Source organism: Protomyctophum bolini (assembly GCF_963924005.1).
Source record: "Protomyctophum bolini genome assembly, chromosome: 8".
NCBI classification, from domain to species: Eukaryota; Metazoa; Chordata; class Actinopteri; order Myctophiformes; family Myctophidae; genus Protomyctophum; species Protomyctophum bolini.
In genome coordinates, this window is record NC_137869.1 from 29,128,349 (window position 1) to 29,144,841 (window position 16,493).

The 16,493-nt window shown below is 39.6% G+C and overlaps 1 protein-coding gene across 1 annotated transcript in view; it reads left to right on the forward strand.

The window, feature by feature from the left end:
* The window catches only part of celf5a (cugbp, Elav-like family member 5a), a gene marked incomplete at its 5' end in the record, with an annotated part of 313,555 nt that extends 310,946 nt beyond the window's left edge, over positions 1-2,609 (forward strand). The window contains 2 exons of the mRNA XM_080770760.1: positions 1,632-1,795; positions 2,509-2,609. Of these exons, the coding sequence (XP_080626886.1) occupies positions 1,632-1,759 (128 nt within the window). The 3' untranslated portion in view covers positions 1,760-1,795; positions 2,509-2,609. The remainder of the gene's footprint in view (positions 1-1,631; positions 1,796-2,508) is intronic.
* Positions 2,610-16,493: the final 13,884 nt, after the last annotated feature.

Genomic DNA, 16,493 nt, shown 5'->3' on the forward strand with positions numbered 1-16,493 from the left:
CTCTAGCTCATAACATTACAGTAGCTTCTGTTGCCACTGTTTTATGGATAAGTCTCCCATTGGCTAAGAGGCAGCCTAGAGGCAGCCAATCATGAAAAAGTGTCCATTTCAGTCATCATTACGGTCGTCAGTAATGGTGCGTGCAAATGTAGTCCAGGCACTTTTCAGGCACCTGGCAAAAATAAGTGAAAGACATCTCTATACATCTCAAAACAAAGTCCAAATGATGTCTTGATCTCTGCATTACCAATCATTGGTAGGCAGGTTTCTGAACTGCCCAAATCCGCCCACCTCTGAGACAGAAATGGTGACATTGCAGCATTAGTGAGGGTTAGGGTAGAAAATGGGTGAAGTGGTCCTTTAATGATTGTTGATCTCTCGTTTAGTTTGCCAACGGCTTGCCTGATTTGGTATAAGGATTTTATTGTCTCCACCAGGCCGAAGGCATGGGGAGAGAGTATGTTTTGCACTCCGTCCGTGTGTGTGTGTGTGTGTGTGTGTGTGTGTGTGTGTGTGTGTGTGTCCGTCCGTCCATCCGTCACACACACACACACACACACCTAAATCAATGCAAGACAGTGCTCCTTTTAAATATATTTATGGATTAAATGGAAATCTTTGTCTAGACATTGACATTTTCCTAAAAAAAACGTAACAATTTCCCCATTGCGGTAAAAGCCAGTAGCCTAACAAGAACTCTACAATCTGAGTTTTAATTCACAGAAGCTCTGTAGTTCTTTGCTGTTACATCTTCTGTTGATCTACCCGTTGATCTTCATGCAGAGATGGGCAGTATTTTAAATTCATTGAAATACGTATTTCAAATAATCTTTGGAAATAATTAGTTTTAAGATACTTTCAGTTTGCTGTATTTTATTTAAATGCCTATGTTATTTCATTTTATCATTTTAAACATTTACACTGGTTTATATACTGTGGATTAAATAAATTAAATAATACACAATGTGAGATATGTCACTTCTGCTCCGCCTCTGATTGGCTTACCCACCCTCAGAACAAATTCAACAACAAATGAGAGGCAGAGTAGGGCGGGTCTTGAGACAGACTTCATATCATCTTGCATCAACTACTGAATGAAGCCTTGTGGAAATCTCCAATTAGAAATACGGTAGTTCACTTTTGTGTAACTGCATTACTGTAGATGTAAATTACAGTGTCAGTGTCCTGATGTCAGTATCCTGAAATGCCCGACCCAGAGCTATAATCGTATTTGTTACTTTAATTGATTAATTTGTATATTTAAATGTATGTATGCGATATGTTTTGGTTAAAAAATAAAATCAGCCAATCAGGAGAGAGTAGCTTAATGACTTGAGCTTAATTTTTTATAGTGTTCCTATATACTGCATTCTCTATCCTGATTGGATCAAATTGGTATCCCAGTTTCAGTTTCGGTTTCTGGAAATGCATTTTCTGTTTTATAAAAAGCTGGAGAGACATAATGGAGACTCCGGTTACTGCAACAAACACTCTAGCAATGAGTACTATCACAATATTTTTGAACACTTATTTTAACCAAAAAATATCACTTACACTACTTTTAAAACCTATTTAGGTGTGTATAGTAATGTGTTCCATTAGTTAACATTGGGCTGCACCTTCTCTTCTAGGTTTTGTGAGCTTCGACAACCCTGCTAGCGCACAGGCAGCTATTCAAGCCATGAATGGCTTTCAGATTGGAATGAAGAGATTGAAAGTCCAGTTAAAGAGACCGAAGGATGCCAGCCGCCCTTACTGACACAGCCTACCTTCAGTATTCACTGCAACAGCACAGGTAAGCCAAGAACATCTGCAATTCTTCAGATGCAAATATTGTTCTTTTTACTCCACTTACCACAAAGTAAGTAACTGTTTTTAAAACGTTTTACTTTGCAGCTCTAGATTATTATAAAACCTACATTAACCAATTAAGCCATGTTTTATACTTAGTCTAGTCAAAACATTACAGATCTACAAGCTCACAACGTGCCGGTGTGAGCTTGTAGATGTATTTTTAGATTTGGACACATTTTAAAACAAACATCCATGCATAACGGCTACCTTTACTTTTGGTACCGTAACTATATTTTGATGCAGCCAATACTTTTGCACTTTTACTCAAGTAACATGTTTACTACAGCCAAAATGCCCATTCCCTAGCAAAACACTATATTCTCTTCAAAGTCAGTGGGCCTTTAAGATTGTCCTGTGCTGCAGTTATTTGCAGACATGTAGAAGCTATGTCTACATGTCGACATAGCTAGGTCGAGGTTTGATTTTATATTCAGCAGCGGACTTACTAATTATGGGAAAATCTGTCATCATCATGATTGACAAAGATTGATTGGTTTGCAAATGTGGGTTAGCTCTCTCCAGACCATTACTCTGATATAATAGGGCCATATTGAACTATCCAAAGTTGAAAGAAATGGATCTTTTGAAAGATGGGGAATGAGCAGCCAGATCTGAGATGGCTTTTTTACTATTTCTTCCTCTTTGTCCTTATAGGTTTGGAGGACAAGTGAAGATATCCTGGAGGAGTTCAACTTTTTTCCTTTGAAAACACATAAAAATATGTTTTAAAAAAAAACAACAAATAAGGAATTTTTGAAGACATATCAGCATTTACTTATGATGAAGATATACGCAATGGCGTAGAAGGAAGAGACAAACAAGAAGGACGAACCGAGGAGGAATTCACCAACAGTAACAGATGGTGGAACAAGAGAAGTTTAAAAAAAAAAGAAGAAAAAAACTGAAAAAGATGCGACGAATCGCAGAACAACAAAACTTTTCTTGTTGAGACTTGAATTGTTAATTAAGCAACAAACTAACAAACAAAAAAGCAGCAACAACAGATAGATTTCTATATACATATTATATACACATATATAAAGAAAGAGGCGCTTGTGGCTTTTACTATACTGGACAAATGAGGGTTAAAACTTGAAGATCAAGAAAAACAGTGGAAAAAAGAAGCTATTCTGTATGTCCACTGATAGACTTTCTTTATCGTTCCCTCTTTCTCTTATTCTTTCACCGTCTCTCTCAGCAAGCGCAGAACTATGACTCTCGGAGGTCACTGAGGTTTCCATTAGCAACAGTAGAACTGCAAATCTTTCACCCCTAAGGGACCAAAGGACCAAACGTTTTTATTGTTCTGAACAGTAATATATAGTATTAATGATACTAATACTACAAACTACTAATAATAATATTACAAGTTAACTTAAGAAGAAATACTAGCTTCAGGTTGAAAAAAAGAGGAAAAGGGTTTTGGTTTCTTTTCCTTTTACATTTATAGCTACTGGGTTTGAGAATATTAAAATAAAATAGAAAATGGTGAAAAAAGAAAAAAAAATGAAAAAGAAAAAGAGAGAAAAAAGAAAGAAAGAAATTAAAAGCTATACTATTTTAGTGGCGTAGAATCCGTGGGTTAGAGATTGTTCTGGGCATGTTCAGATCTGCTTTTTTACTCATCACCTCTTCAACCATAAAATTATTTATCACGGCATTTCATCTTGGACTTGTGATCTGTCAACTTTACTGTGTGGTGTTGCAAGAGTAACAACACAGCACTTAGTGACATAGTACTTGCCATTAAGGCCTCATGCATTAGTGCCAAAAGTGACACGGTAACAAGGTGTCCAACCAGACATCACACACACACACACACACACACACACACACACACACACACACACACACACACACACACACACACACACACACACACACACACACACACACACACACACACACACACACACACACACACACACACACACACACACACACACACACACACACACACAGCCACTATAGTGCAATACAGTCTTCGTTTCTTTGCCGCGCTCCTGTCAGAGAATCGCATTTCAATAACGATCAATTGTCAGTGCCATCTTTTCCGCTGAAAGAAAAAAGGCATTCCACAATGAGGGAAGAGAAGGCGCTCTCTCATTAAAGCACAGATAATACAGATAATCTGACCATAAAGCACTGTGGTAAAAGTGCCACCCGGCAGAGCTGGGTACGGGTGCAGTAAAGACGCGCGGCATCTTTAACTGGTTAATAAAATATACAAATTACCCTGACAATGGTTATAAAATGTACATCCAAGCATCACAGTCATGCCTGCCAGGGCAATGGCCTCTCCTCTCCCACTGCCAAGCCTCTCCAGCTGCTCTCCGCAGGGGAGAGAGCTCCCCTTCGCATCCTCCTCCCACGGTGCCAACAGCACATCTTACTCTTAATAGGGACCATCAGTTTACGTAGGGCCATGGCGAGCTAACTCGCTCCATAATTAGGATAATGCTAATATTGATCAGGTGGGGAGCAGCACCGTAGGGCAAGAAGATGCACAATCAATTACACTTTGGCATTTCAAACGAATTGACTGACTGACATAGTTCATTTTTCACTCAATGGATGGATTGGAGGGAGATGGAGATGCAGAGCTGTGTCTTCCTCCGCTCTCTCCCATCCATTGCCTCAGGGAGGAACTCCAAAAATCTGAGTGACGGCACATACTGTGAGACTGTTTGTCACTGCGTGCCATAACTCTAAATACATTGACGCGACACACATATATAATTTATTATCACTAAGATGCAAAAGGCCCACGGAGGCTACATAGCATAGCGATGACGAGGTCAAACTGAGACTAAAAGAAAGTGTGCCCTAGATTTGCATCCATTCTGCATCGACTACAATCGCACATTCTGTAGATTATTTCGTGAAGAGCAGATTTTTTTACCCCTTCTCTTTCTCTTACTGAGGGGGATAATAGCACAGTAAGAGCTTGTATACCACAATGAACAGCTTGGCTCTAGCCTTAGGAGGTCAAATTAAGAGCAAAATGATCCATCAATTAGACGGCAGAGAGGCTGACAGTAAGTGTAGTTACTACAGCTGCTGCTGCTACGAAAGGGAAAAGGGGAGTTACAAGCCGGAACGCGCAAACAACAACAAGCATCCGTGATGTGCGAGGGGAAGGCAGCTTTCCATTAGCTTCAGTGACACATGGGTTCTGTGGAACACACAACACACCATATCATAGTGTCTTGTCAAATTAGCTACACAGTAAAGTCCTGTGTACAAATGTAACCAAATGGACACGTAATGGTCCATTTGGTTCCACGCATTTGACACTGACATATAGGGTTGTGTCTTGAATTTCACTCTCTCTCAATAAAGGGTTACCTTATTGTATGTGTCTAACACACAAATGTCCAAGATGAAATCTGCTGATGATTCATTGTCATTACTATTTCTTTCATGATCATTGCCTTTTATTTTAAACCATTTCGGTCTCTGAGTTATTCAGTTATATATTTCATTCAAATGCATTTTGTTTAAACCTTTCTGTCATCCATACTGTGAGTTTCTCTGTGAAGGGCTCATGCTCCTTTTCTAAGGATTCAGAGGTCTGTGATCAATGTTCTAAGCTCTGACCAGTGACCAGTGCTTCGCTCATGGAATTACTGTGTAAGACTATCTCTATGGCTCCATCCATAGAACTATCGCATGTAGAACAGGGATTAGCAGGATCTGTGCTGCTACATCAATTGACTGCCAACATGGTCCCTCTCTCAGTTCCCTTTGCCCTGCAATGTTGTATCTGTTCTAGGACATCTGGTACTATATGGCTCTGTCTCTCTCATTACTAGCAAATACGCAATCTATAGAAACTAGTATACAATATTCATTATAATTCGTACAACATTTGAGTTACTTTTTTGAGCATGAAGTTGACCGGCAGAAATAAGAAAGTTGCATTCAAAAAAAGTGCTGGTAAAAGAGACAATTAAAAGAAAATGCCTTTTCTCTATATAGAATTGCCAAATCATGGGAGTGTGTCTGTGAGGAAAAAACTGCCTATTTAATTTACTCATGGATATGTCTTACATTGTTTTAGAAAATGACTTGAATCTATTCGAAGATTTAATATCAATTCCATGTATAAATATTCAGCGAATATTCATTATTCAACTGATGTATTATAGTACTTTATCATGTTGCGGGATAGATTCAGAACATAATGATATACCGTAACATTATTTTGTGACAGGTAGATTTCCACATACGTATATGTGGCAAAAGGGAGAATTATTTTTCCTGGTGACTTACTGTAGGTTCCCGCTACGATGATCAGGACTTGCACCTTTATGAAGCCATGATATATGATAGTCTATCCTTAGGGCTTTCGGGGCCTTATAAACCTGCTCAAAAATCTTTTCTTATGGGATTTCAACTGGAGGCTTTCTAAATTATTAAAATCAAATTAAAGTTGGCCTTCACAACAGCTTGGGTAATGCAAATTAAAGATGGCAACTCTGGTTGAAATTTAATGAGCTTGAAACATGTTGAGATAATTAAATTCTGCCAAGGAAAAGAAGGGGCGCAAATGAACAGCTAAAACAGTGAAGGTTTGTCCTGCCTATCCAGCTTACAGTTGTACGGTACCAAGGTACAATTTGCTTTTATTCATTCCGCAAAATGCAATTATCTGCAATTCAGTCAGGGAAAAAAAAACGTACATTCCACCATTTGGCCATAGTTTACATGCTATTTTCATCTGGAAAGGCTTCTCCCTTTATAACCTGTCAGTGAGAGGAAACAGCAGTAATGACTATGAGTATCATTGCACTATTAATAGACTGTTTGAGCTCAAGCTAAGTTGATGTTTTACATAATTTCCATTATTGCCTCCATATTGCCGTGTATCATACTTGTCACCATACCATGTTGCCCTTTCAATCTCTGAGCATGCTCAATAGGGGGATGGGGGGAGGGGTTGAAGACTATGATTATGGTACTACTCGTATTAACAATATGATTCTTTAACTATGGTTTGAATGCTAAGGATAGTAGCTTATTATAAATATGAAAACTGTATATTATGGAAAATCAGCACAGGACCTTTCTTTGGGTACATATGGGTTTAGGGTTTGAATGGGGCGGGGTGGTGGGGAGGGGTGGGTTTCGCTTTATAAAGATGTTAAATTTCTGGTTTCTCAGCACAAGCATACAAAAATATATAAACAAAACTATTGAGTCTGTTAAGTAGACTTTACTGACATACGATGGGGCGTAAAGGAGGCATCTCAGTACTACTCTCTTAACCTGGAAGAGAAAATGCTGTTTACAGGTTGTTGTTTTTTTCTAAAGAGGAGAGCGCCACCTGTCTCTCTGACGGTGTCAGTACAGCATGGTTTAAGTGAAATGGAAAGCAGTACCTTTTTTATAAAAAAGAAAAACTAAAGGAAAAAGAAGGAAAAAAACAATATGTGTTCTGTAATAGCCTGAGAAACCAAATGTTTTTTCCCCCTGTTGAAATTTCTTAAATACTTGCTGCTTAGATTATTTCATATTAATAATGACTGATGATTCCATGATTTTATAATTATTTATTTGGTCAAGTAAGTAACTTGATGTCAATTTATTTGTTAACTGACATTTTTATTTTGTATCTTATTTATTTATTTATTTGCTTATTTCATCCTCAGTATATTTATTGATTTAATTTTTATTTATTTATTTTATGGTTAAGATAAAGATATGTATCAAAAAGAAATGCTTATCGGGGCTTTTCTCTCTTTCTCTCCTTTTTTTCAATTTTACAATAAAAATTCAAACTGGATGTTTTGTTTTCTTAAGACTTGAATTGAACTGCATAACCACCACTCAAAGAGAGGGGGAGTTATTGCACAAGAAATGCATCTCTTTTGCATGTACACCATCTATGTCAGGTGGAAACCTCATATGTCCAAAACTGTTATATACTACCGGTATTCAGGATTCAAATAAAAAATAGCAGATCTACAAGCTCAAAATGCGTCGTTTCACACCTTTCGAGCTTGTGGATCTGCTACTCATGATACTTTAAGTTTTGTTTGTTGACGTTATAGTATTATCAAGTAGGGTATTCATTTACTAAATGTAGCCTATGAGGTTTCTGCCCGAAAGCAATGATATAGCTGTATTCTGTAGCAGGCCAAAGGTCCAAGGACCGTGACTGCATTCAGCTAGGAGAGTCCAACCTTTTTACAGCCCTCATTGCCTCAGTGTTATGTACCATCAAACAATTATAATTGTGAAAAGGCTATCGCATACTTAGTGAGTATCATAATGTCTCTGTCAGGTGGAAACCTCATTATGTTTAAAACTGTTACTTTTCAGCATTCAAATGAAAAAGTAATAAAGTATCAAAAATAGCAGATCTACAAGCTCAAAGCGTGCTGCATCGCGCCACGTTTTGAGCTTGCAGATCTATTTTTATGCTTTCGTGTGATGCTGTAGTATGATCAAGTAGGGCATTCATTTGTGTGGAAAAAAACCCCACAAACAGAGATAAGAGGTTTCTGCCCAACAGCAACAATATGGCTCTTTTCGGCTATAGAAAGCCATGCCGTGCCGTGCCATGTATTTCACAGTATTCGTTTCCATACGCTATGGCTCAGTTTCAGATACTTGACCAAATTTAGGCCCTGCTCTGGAGGTGGTACTAACACTGAGTTCAGGCAACCCAGAACACAAGTCATACTTCCAACATAAAAAATAAAAAAATGAAAATCACACTCTGTTCTCACTTTGCAAATCAAATCATCGATATGGGGTACACAAAGACACACAAAGCTGGGCATAGGAGGCTCTCAGATCTACAAGCTTTGTTCACAAGTTTGTTTTTTATGATGTACCAACCTACAGTATGTACCCTGTTTGGGCCGGGGTGGTTGTGGTTATAATGTAAATGTTAACAAAAACAATCACAATACTTTGTGGATTGTGGAAGGTGCTATTCTACCAGAGTCAAGTAGAGCCGATAGTAAAATCACACCCGTGTGAACCGAGTGGTGCAACTCCCCTCTCCCTCCCACCTCCTCTCTCTCTCTCTGTCTCTCTCTCTCTCTCTCTCATTAGCAGGCAACAGTGCAGCACTGTCTCTCTCTCTCTCTGTTTCTGCATGGCACAACAGCGCCCCTACTGGTACTCATATTGGTGCTCATTAACGTCACATACATAGGTGAACCACACATAGGTGAACACGGACATTGCTGTTCCTTGGAGTGGTTGCACCACTCAAGAACTGTACCCATCATACATAGTACCATATATGGCCTTGTAGATGATAACCAAGTCACTGCCTGCCTATCATATATATACGTTCAGATTTGCAGAACATTCATTCTTTATTCACATTTGGGGAGGCCAAAGTTACCGCTCCACATATACTAGGATGTCTTTCCCCATACAGCTGGTAATAGACAGAAGTCTGCTTTACCATTCGTACTGCATCATAAAATGCTCCAAGCTTTAGGAGTGGAAAATGTAGCCATTTCATACTCGTATGGGAACTCAATGGAGCAGCATGTTAGATGATTTAGATTATCTGTCATTTTGGAGACTGAGGGCTCATTGCTTTACCACTTAGCAGGTCACCTGATGGTGGCGCCTTTCAGGGAAATGGACTACGGCGGAGATATGCATCGGGACATCTGTTGTTGGAGAGAAGTATAAATACAAGACGACACAGTAATGGGACCACTGGCACTGAATGTAGCACATTATCATTATGTATTTTTCACTGGAGAGGTTACATATCAGTGAATAGTAGCCTATACCTGAAAAGAAAAGCACATTTTGTCAAGCAGGAAGCGCTCGATGCGCTTAAAGCCAACCATCAGATGTAGGAGTCGTGGGTTATTAGATAACATCAATGATGTTCCTCCACCGCTTTGATAGTACCAAGTAGAAAAGCGTAGTCCATTACAGCAGTGGGTCTCATAGTCGGATCCTGTGGGGGTTGGGGGATTTCTTTTACATAAATATTCTCTTCTAGGGGTCTCTGGCACAAATCATTTTCAGATGGGGATCGGTGGGCAAATATCAATTTGGGGGTCCTTGACATTAAAACGTGTATTAGTAACCGCAACAAAAAATGAAAAACCCAAATCCAGTGTGACAGACAGTAAGTATAGTACAGCTCCCATTCTACATTCCAATTTTCAGACAGATATTAAAAAAAGAGAAAGGGAGGGGAGGGACAAAAAAAGTAGAACCAGTGGCTCATGAAATAAATTGGCCCAATTACAATAAAGTGTGGCTCTTGGTCAGCGTGCGCGGCAGGCAGTTCATCTTTATTACAATCAGTTAATGAAAATCAATCCCCCTCTTGATAAACTCTTATCTCCACGGCCTTTGCGCGCCCCTTGTGCGGGGAGATAATAAATTAGGGTAATATTGCCTTTGATGAGGGAGTGAATTGCAAATTATTGTAACTTTCCAAGATTTATGATGCAGATGCTTAATTTCCGAGCTGGGTTTTTTCAGGGCGTTGGGGAGGGGCGGGGTCGCGGGGGCCATTTGTTAAAAGTTTGGTGACACGGCATCGTTAATAAAAATGCACAGCGAGACAGCCAGGTGTTCTCAGCCACTCTCTCTACTGTTACAGTAGCGACAGAAACACTGCTGGCAGCAGTGGCGGCTATTTTGCGGTGCCACAGATAGAAAGCCCATTACATTTCTTCCCATTTATGTTATTTATTGTAAGGCTCCTGGTGAGTCATGACCATAAAACATTTGATTCTGTGTAAAAATATATATTAATATTTAATTATATACTATATATTTAATATAGCCTTTTAGGGGTTTTCTAATATTTTCTCAATATTTTCTTAAAATGAATGGGCTTTCGATCTGTGGCACCACAAAATGGCCACCACTCCATTTCCCTATAGATGGAAATCCTATGGACAGTGTCAGGCCTTTTCCTTATAGGAGTATGTAAGTAAATGTCCGGAATTCAAACTTTTACTCAAGTAAAAGTACAAGAGTATCAGTATCAAAATGTAGAAAGTAGTCATTATGCAGAATGTCCCATTTCACAAGTTCCAAATGTAAAAAATGTATTTAAAAACGGCTTTGAAGATCTGCTATTTTCAAATGGCTGTAGTGGTTAATGCCTACAACAGACAGTACACATGGAAAGACGGAAACCTCGGGGGATGCAATGTGTTTACTTAAAGTAAGAACTGTCAATCACGGAATGTGTTTTCGCCCCTCCCTCTCTCTCTCTATCACACGAAACCAGGAGCTTATGATTTTGATATGTAGGTCAGTACCCATTCTGGAGTGAGGCAGAGGGTGAACGATGTCTGGTTGCTCGCTGTCACTCTGATTATTGAGGAGACACAGAGAGATTGAGTTGGTCAGGTATGAGAGAGCCTGAGGTATAGGAGATAGCTATGTAATTGTTGTGACTGGATTCATCGAATAATCACACACACACACACACACACACGCGCGCGCGCACACACACACACACGCAGGGAGATGCATAATGTCTAAATAACCTCCTTCTCTTTGTTTTTCAGAAGTGACCTGTTAAACCCTATGCAATGTATGTGTGTGCTAAATGTGCTTAACTTGACACAACAATCAGGCTGTGAGTGCATCATTAGACTAAATGTGTTTGTGTGCGTGGGTGGGTGGGCAGGGGATTCTTATGAGTCATGGCAGGAACTGTTGTGGAGTTATTAAAAGGGTGATTAAAAGGGGCACGTTTAGAAAGAGCATGCATACGAAAGAGCATGCATACGAGGCTTTGGGTTAAATGTTAAGTTAATTACAAAATAATCCTCCTGGTGTAAAATTTAATTTAAAGACGATATTGCATAAAACAAACCCATTTATCAATATAAGTTATACACCTATTGTTGCTTGGGGTGTTGTGCTAGACCACCTCTGTGGAAAACTATTTGACCACATAGTAATCCAGTTCAAATGCAATGCTTCTCACTCAGGGCTCATACACACGTATCAAACGAATGTGATTCGTCTGTGATTAATGGCTGCCACAATGCAATTCCAATGGGAGTCACATGGTTTGACCTAACATTTGTGTTTGATTGCTGACTCATCAAACTTAAATGTTTGTTCAAACCATGCGACTCCCATTGGAATTGCATTGTGGCAGCCATTAATCACAGACAGAGCACAGAACATCCATTTGATACCTTGTATATGAGGCCTCAGAAATTAAGTATTACATGAACATAAATAAGCTATTGTGTGTGCAGACTGAACTAGGCAACACAACTATGCATGGGCAGTAGTCATCTTTCTGGAGTCAAAATGATGAGCAGGCTGCATGTTGCTCGGAAAAGAGAGACTTCGGTGTGTATGCCCAGGGACACATTTAAGAAATAAATGTTATCCGGTTGAAAACCAATTTGGCAATGTACTTGGAACAGGTACCAAGCTAAGCTGCCATTTAACCTGCTCTACAACAACAAGCATGAATGAATATGTTGAAGCCCAAGGCACAATTTGCACAGGAACTGTTGCAATTCGTCCATGAGTGTCCTGAATCTGGCCAATGCCCTACGGCTTTCTGGCCGGCGCTGTGGGAAAAGACTGTCCTGCTCCGCTACAAGGTATATAGCAAAGGTAGCTTGCATAGTGCAGACACGCTCAGCTTATACGTCATGCCAAATGTCTCCGGACACAAGTTATAAACATACCGCATAAATACATAAATAAAAACGCTAGCTGTCAAACTAATTAATAGCCGACTTTTTGAGTGAAACTGTTTATTAGAAAACATGGAGAAAGAGGACGGAATTGGCTGAGCCTTGTGTAATAAAATATGTACTTACAGTGCCGTACACACAAACACGAACACATCCACTCACACGCACAAAGTCGCACATACAGAGTGTATGAAGTATGAACACACCTCAGTTGAGCTCTATGTAGCTGCTGCTATAGAATAAGCCTTGGAGCCATACAGTATATCTATCTCTTCTAATCCCAGCTCCAAGGCCACCTATTTGAAGAAATAGCCAGCCAGTATAACGGATAGATGGTGAGGCTGAAAGAGGGAGATTGTCTTTCAGCACCATTGATACGAGAGGAACAGTGAAATTATTGAGGTGCTGACCGCACCGGATCCGGCCAGTGAAAACTTCCTTGGTGTCACGCAGGTGAAGCCCATTTATCCTTATCCTGAGCCGATGCTGGAATCTGAGGTGGAGGTTGCTCACCAGTTCCAAAGAGGGAACATCACAAACTATTAAATCTGATGATGGCTGCACTATCTCACAGATTCTCCACAGAACTGCTATGAAGGCAATGCCTTCAGTGTGATATGAGTGATGTTTCAAAGCACTGGTGTTAGGTCTAACTGTGATGTGCAATCAACTCTCTCATTGTCAGGAAGAATATGTTCCTGCACTGCAGACAAAAGGGCTCAGCGTGTTGCATGAACAAAATGCACAGTTGATTTGGTACAATCGGTCTTTTGAAGTGGATATACAGGGTTTTGTGATCAATGGAAAGATGCAGTCATAAGGAGAAGCAGAATGGCCACCTACAACTATTAACTGATTTGTCCTATTCTATTATTGCTTTGTCCAAGTCAGGCTGTCCCATATGCCACTCAGTGATGTCGATGTCACTCAATTTTGTGACATGTGGTTTCAGCGTGAACCCCACACACACACACACACACACACAATAATGTAGGCTACTCATGACGTTATTTCCTCTGGCGAATAAGACTGCTCTGTAATGAAACAGGCACAGTATTCTGTCTGTCGCTTCCCATCTCCGACCCATGGATTAACATATTAAGACCTGAGGCCGATTATTCTACAAAGTCTTCTGAATCCCAAAAGATTTTTCTTAAAAATATATATGTTCCTATAATCAGTGGTCTTTTCAAGTCAAGACCCCCAACATTATATACATGCATTTGGCTGCTGACCCCTAATCTCAGCATATTTTGTACCAGGGGCCCCCACAAGCAAAGACTTGAAGATGCTCACTTTAAAAATTAAACAAAAATAATGAATATATATATATATTCAATTTTTTTGTTTAATTTTTAAAGTATATTCAAGATTTGCACAAATTTTCACGGTTTTAAGTAACAGAGATACTTTCCCGGTTTTAATGGGTTAATACATTAAGTAACTATATCAAAGACATTTTTAGCGAAACACTTAGAGCAGATATCCGGAACGCTTGACCTTGCTGTAATACAAAACGTCTATCCTTATCAAGGCCACCTCATTTAAGCAGGAGGCACACCTTGCATTAAGACAGCCATCAATCTAGCTATTATCAATCACGGGGAGGACTCACACACCACTATCTATTTATCTTGCCAAGTGCTCTATTAATATCAAATTAATTTCCCCATTGAGAGTATCAATCACTCAAGGAGATTTTTCTCAACTCATTAGCTTGGTAATTGTCCTTGTTTACAGGATAAAGTGAAGGCATGATAGCTTGACGAGGGTGGATGGACAATCTATACAAACTTAAGTGCTTGCCTGCCTAACCCAATGCTACGTCCTCTATTACCACACAAAGGCCTCTATATGACTGGACATTCCATGTGTCTGTCATATAGTGACCCTGCATCACAGTTCAGGCACACAAAGTTCAGAAACTTAACTTTGGTCCATTATTTCTCCACTTTAATAATACCAATTTGGTATTGTATTTTATATCATTTTAATCATTGATTAGACTCCTTTACAATGAGGTATAGCCTGTATGGATCGGGCATTCGTGGAATGAGTAACACAGCTAAACGTGTGGGTAGTGCGCGTAGAGTGTGGCGTTGTGGTTGGTATTCACCCCTGCTTAGTGCAGAGGTTCCCAAACAACGGTACTTGTACCACTAGTGGTACTTGAGTCCCCCTCTGGTGGTAGACAGAGGAGTCGCCCAAAAAAGGAGGGGGAAAAAAAGACAGTGGAATGAAATATTTATATTACTACAGGTAGTTCTTCTGACCAAGCAAAAGAAGCAATTGGTTGAAATAGGCTATCCAGCTGTGCTGAAATGGGCATGACAGCACACCTAGCCATTAATGGAAGATTTGAGAACGGATTAATCACATAGTTGTGCTGATTAGTGATCAGACTGAGTATTGTCATTATTGGCTAAAGAATGGAACAAAAAGGGCAGGTATACGCTCCTGTATTTTAACTAAATAACTACATTTATTATGGTGGTAACTGGTATATATACACAAATATTTTCTTAGGTTGCTTAGTGTATTGGATGAATGCACTCTCACACAGTAATAAGGACAAAAACAACACATATTGGCCATTTTTACACTTTAAGCCAGCGAAATTTCCATTTCTGGTTCATTACAGGACCGCTACTGGAGAGTTATGAGCGCATAGGCGATGTCGGCGCCCGGGGCCTTTGGAAAGCAGGCATCAATACATTAGTTAAGTATTTTTCCCTGGACAAAACGGGACACCCCCAAGTAAAAATCACACTAGTGTGAAGTGAAGGGGGCCCACTGTATTTATATTGGCCACATGACGGCTTAGTGTCCTAAATATCATTACAAATTACAATTTCCGCAATTCATTAAAGTCCATAGACTTGGCTGGCAAATGATTTACGTCACAAGTGCTCTAAACAAACATTAAAGTCCATAGACTTGTTTGGCTCTATAGTGCTCTAAACACACATTAAAGTCCATAGGCTTGTCTGGCTCTATAGTGCTCTAAACAAACATTAAAGTCCATAGACTTAATTGTCTGGCTCTAAAGTGCTCTCTAAAGTATTCTAAACAAACAATATCCTCAAAGGATGCCATATGGCATAATCTTCAAAAACCATGCATTGCCCCACAGAATCAAATTACAAATTACAACTACATACTCTATATAGTATATGTATATGTACGTACAGTATGTATACCAGAGTATGTGGTGTGTATATGTATGACTAGCTCTCAATGATGACGTAAGAAAAATGGTCATCTGTGTAATCTGGTCCCAGCAAACCAGGCACAGATTTGCTGTTTTTATTGCATACCCAAAAGAATGGTTGACGGCTGTCACTTTTTGGCACAAAGTAACCACAGTATACTGCTAATCAAATTACAACTACATACTCTATATAGTATATGTATATTTATACGTATGTCTAGTCATTAGTCATTGCTGGGACGGTGCATACGCATCGAAAAGGCTGGGACGGTGCATAGGGCGCAAAGTAACCACAGTATACCGCTAATCAACTTACAAATGACATATACATAGAGGCAGAAACTGAGATTTGACAGTTTGTAGCGGTTTGTAGCGGTCGAAAGTACTTGCGCGCTCTGCTTGCGTGTGCAACAAGCAAGTATGCACTCGACAGAGTGCAGTTCTAGTTTAGACTAGTTTTTCTTTTCATCTCAGCTTAAAGCTGAGATGGACACGTCACAGCTTTGTTTAATTGCAAATGTTATTTTTTTCACTTCACAGCATAAGTTGTAACTCTATTCAACTAAACTCCAGTCCACTCCTCTCAACTAAGCAGCATTTCCATCAGGCCTTACTTAGCCTGGGCGGCATTCCTTTTCGGGTATATGATCCGGTCGGGAGCGGATGATATGGTTACGTTACGTCATGTTGTAGTATTGTTTTGTAGTCATCAGGCAGGAACCATCAATCGGAACTTCCTTTTCCCTCAA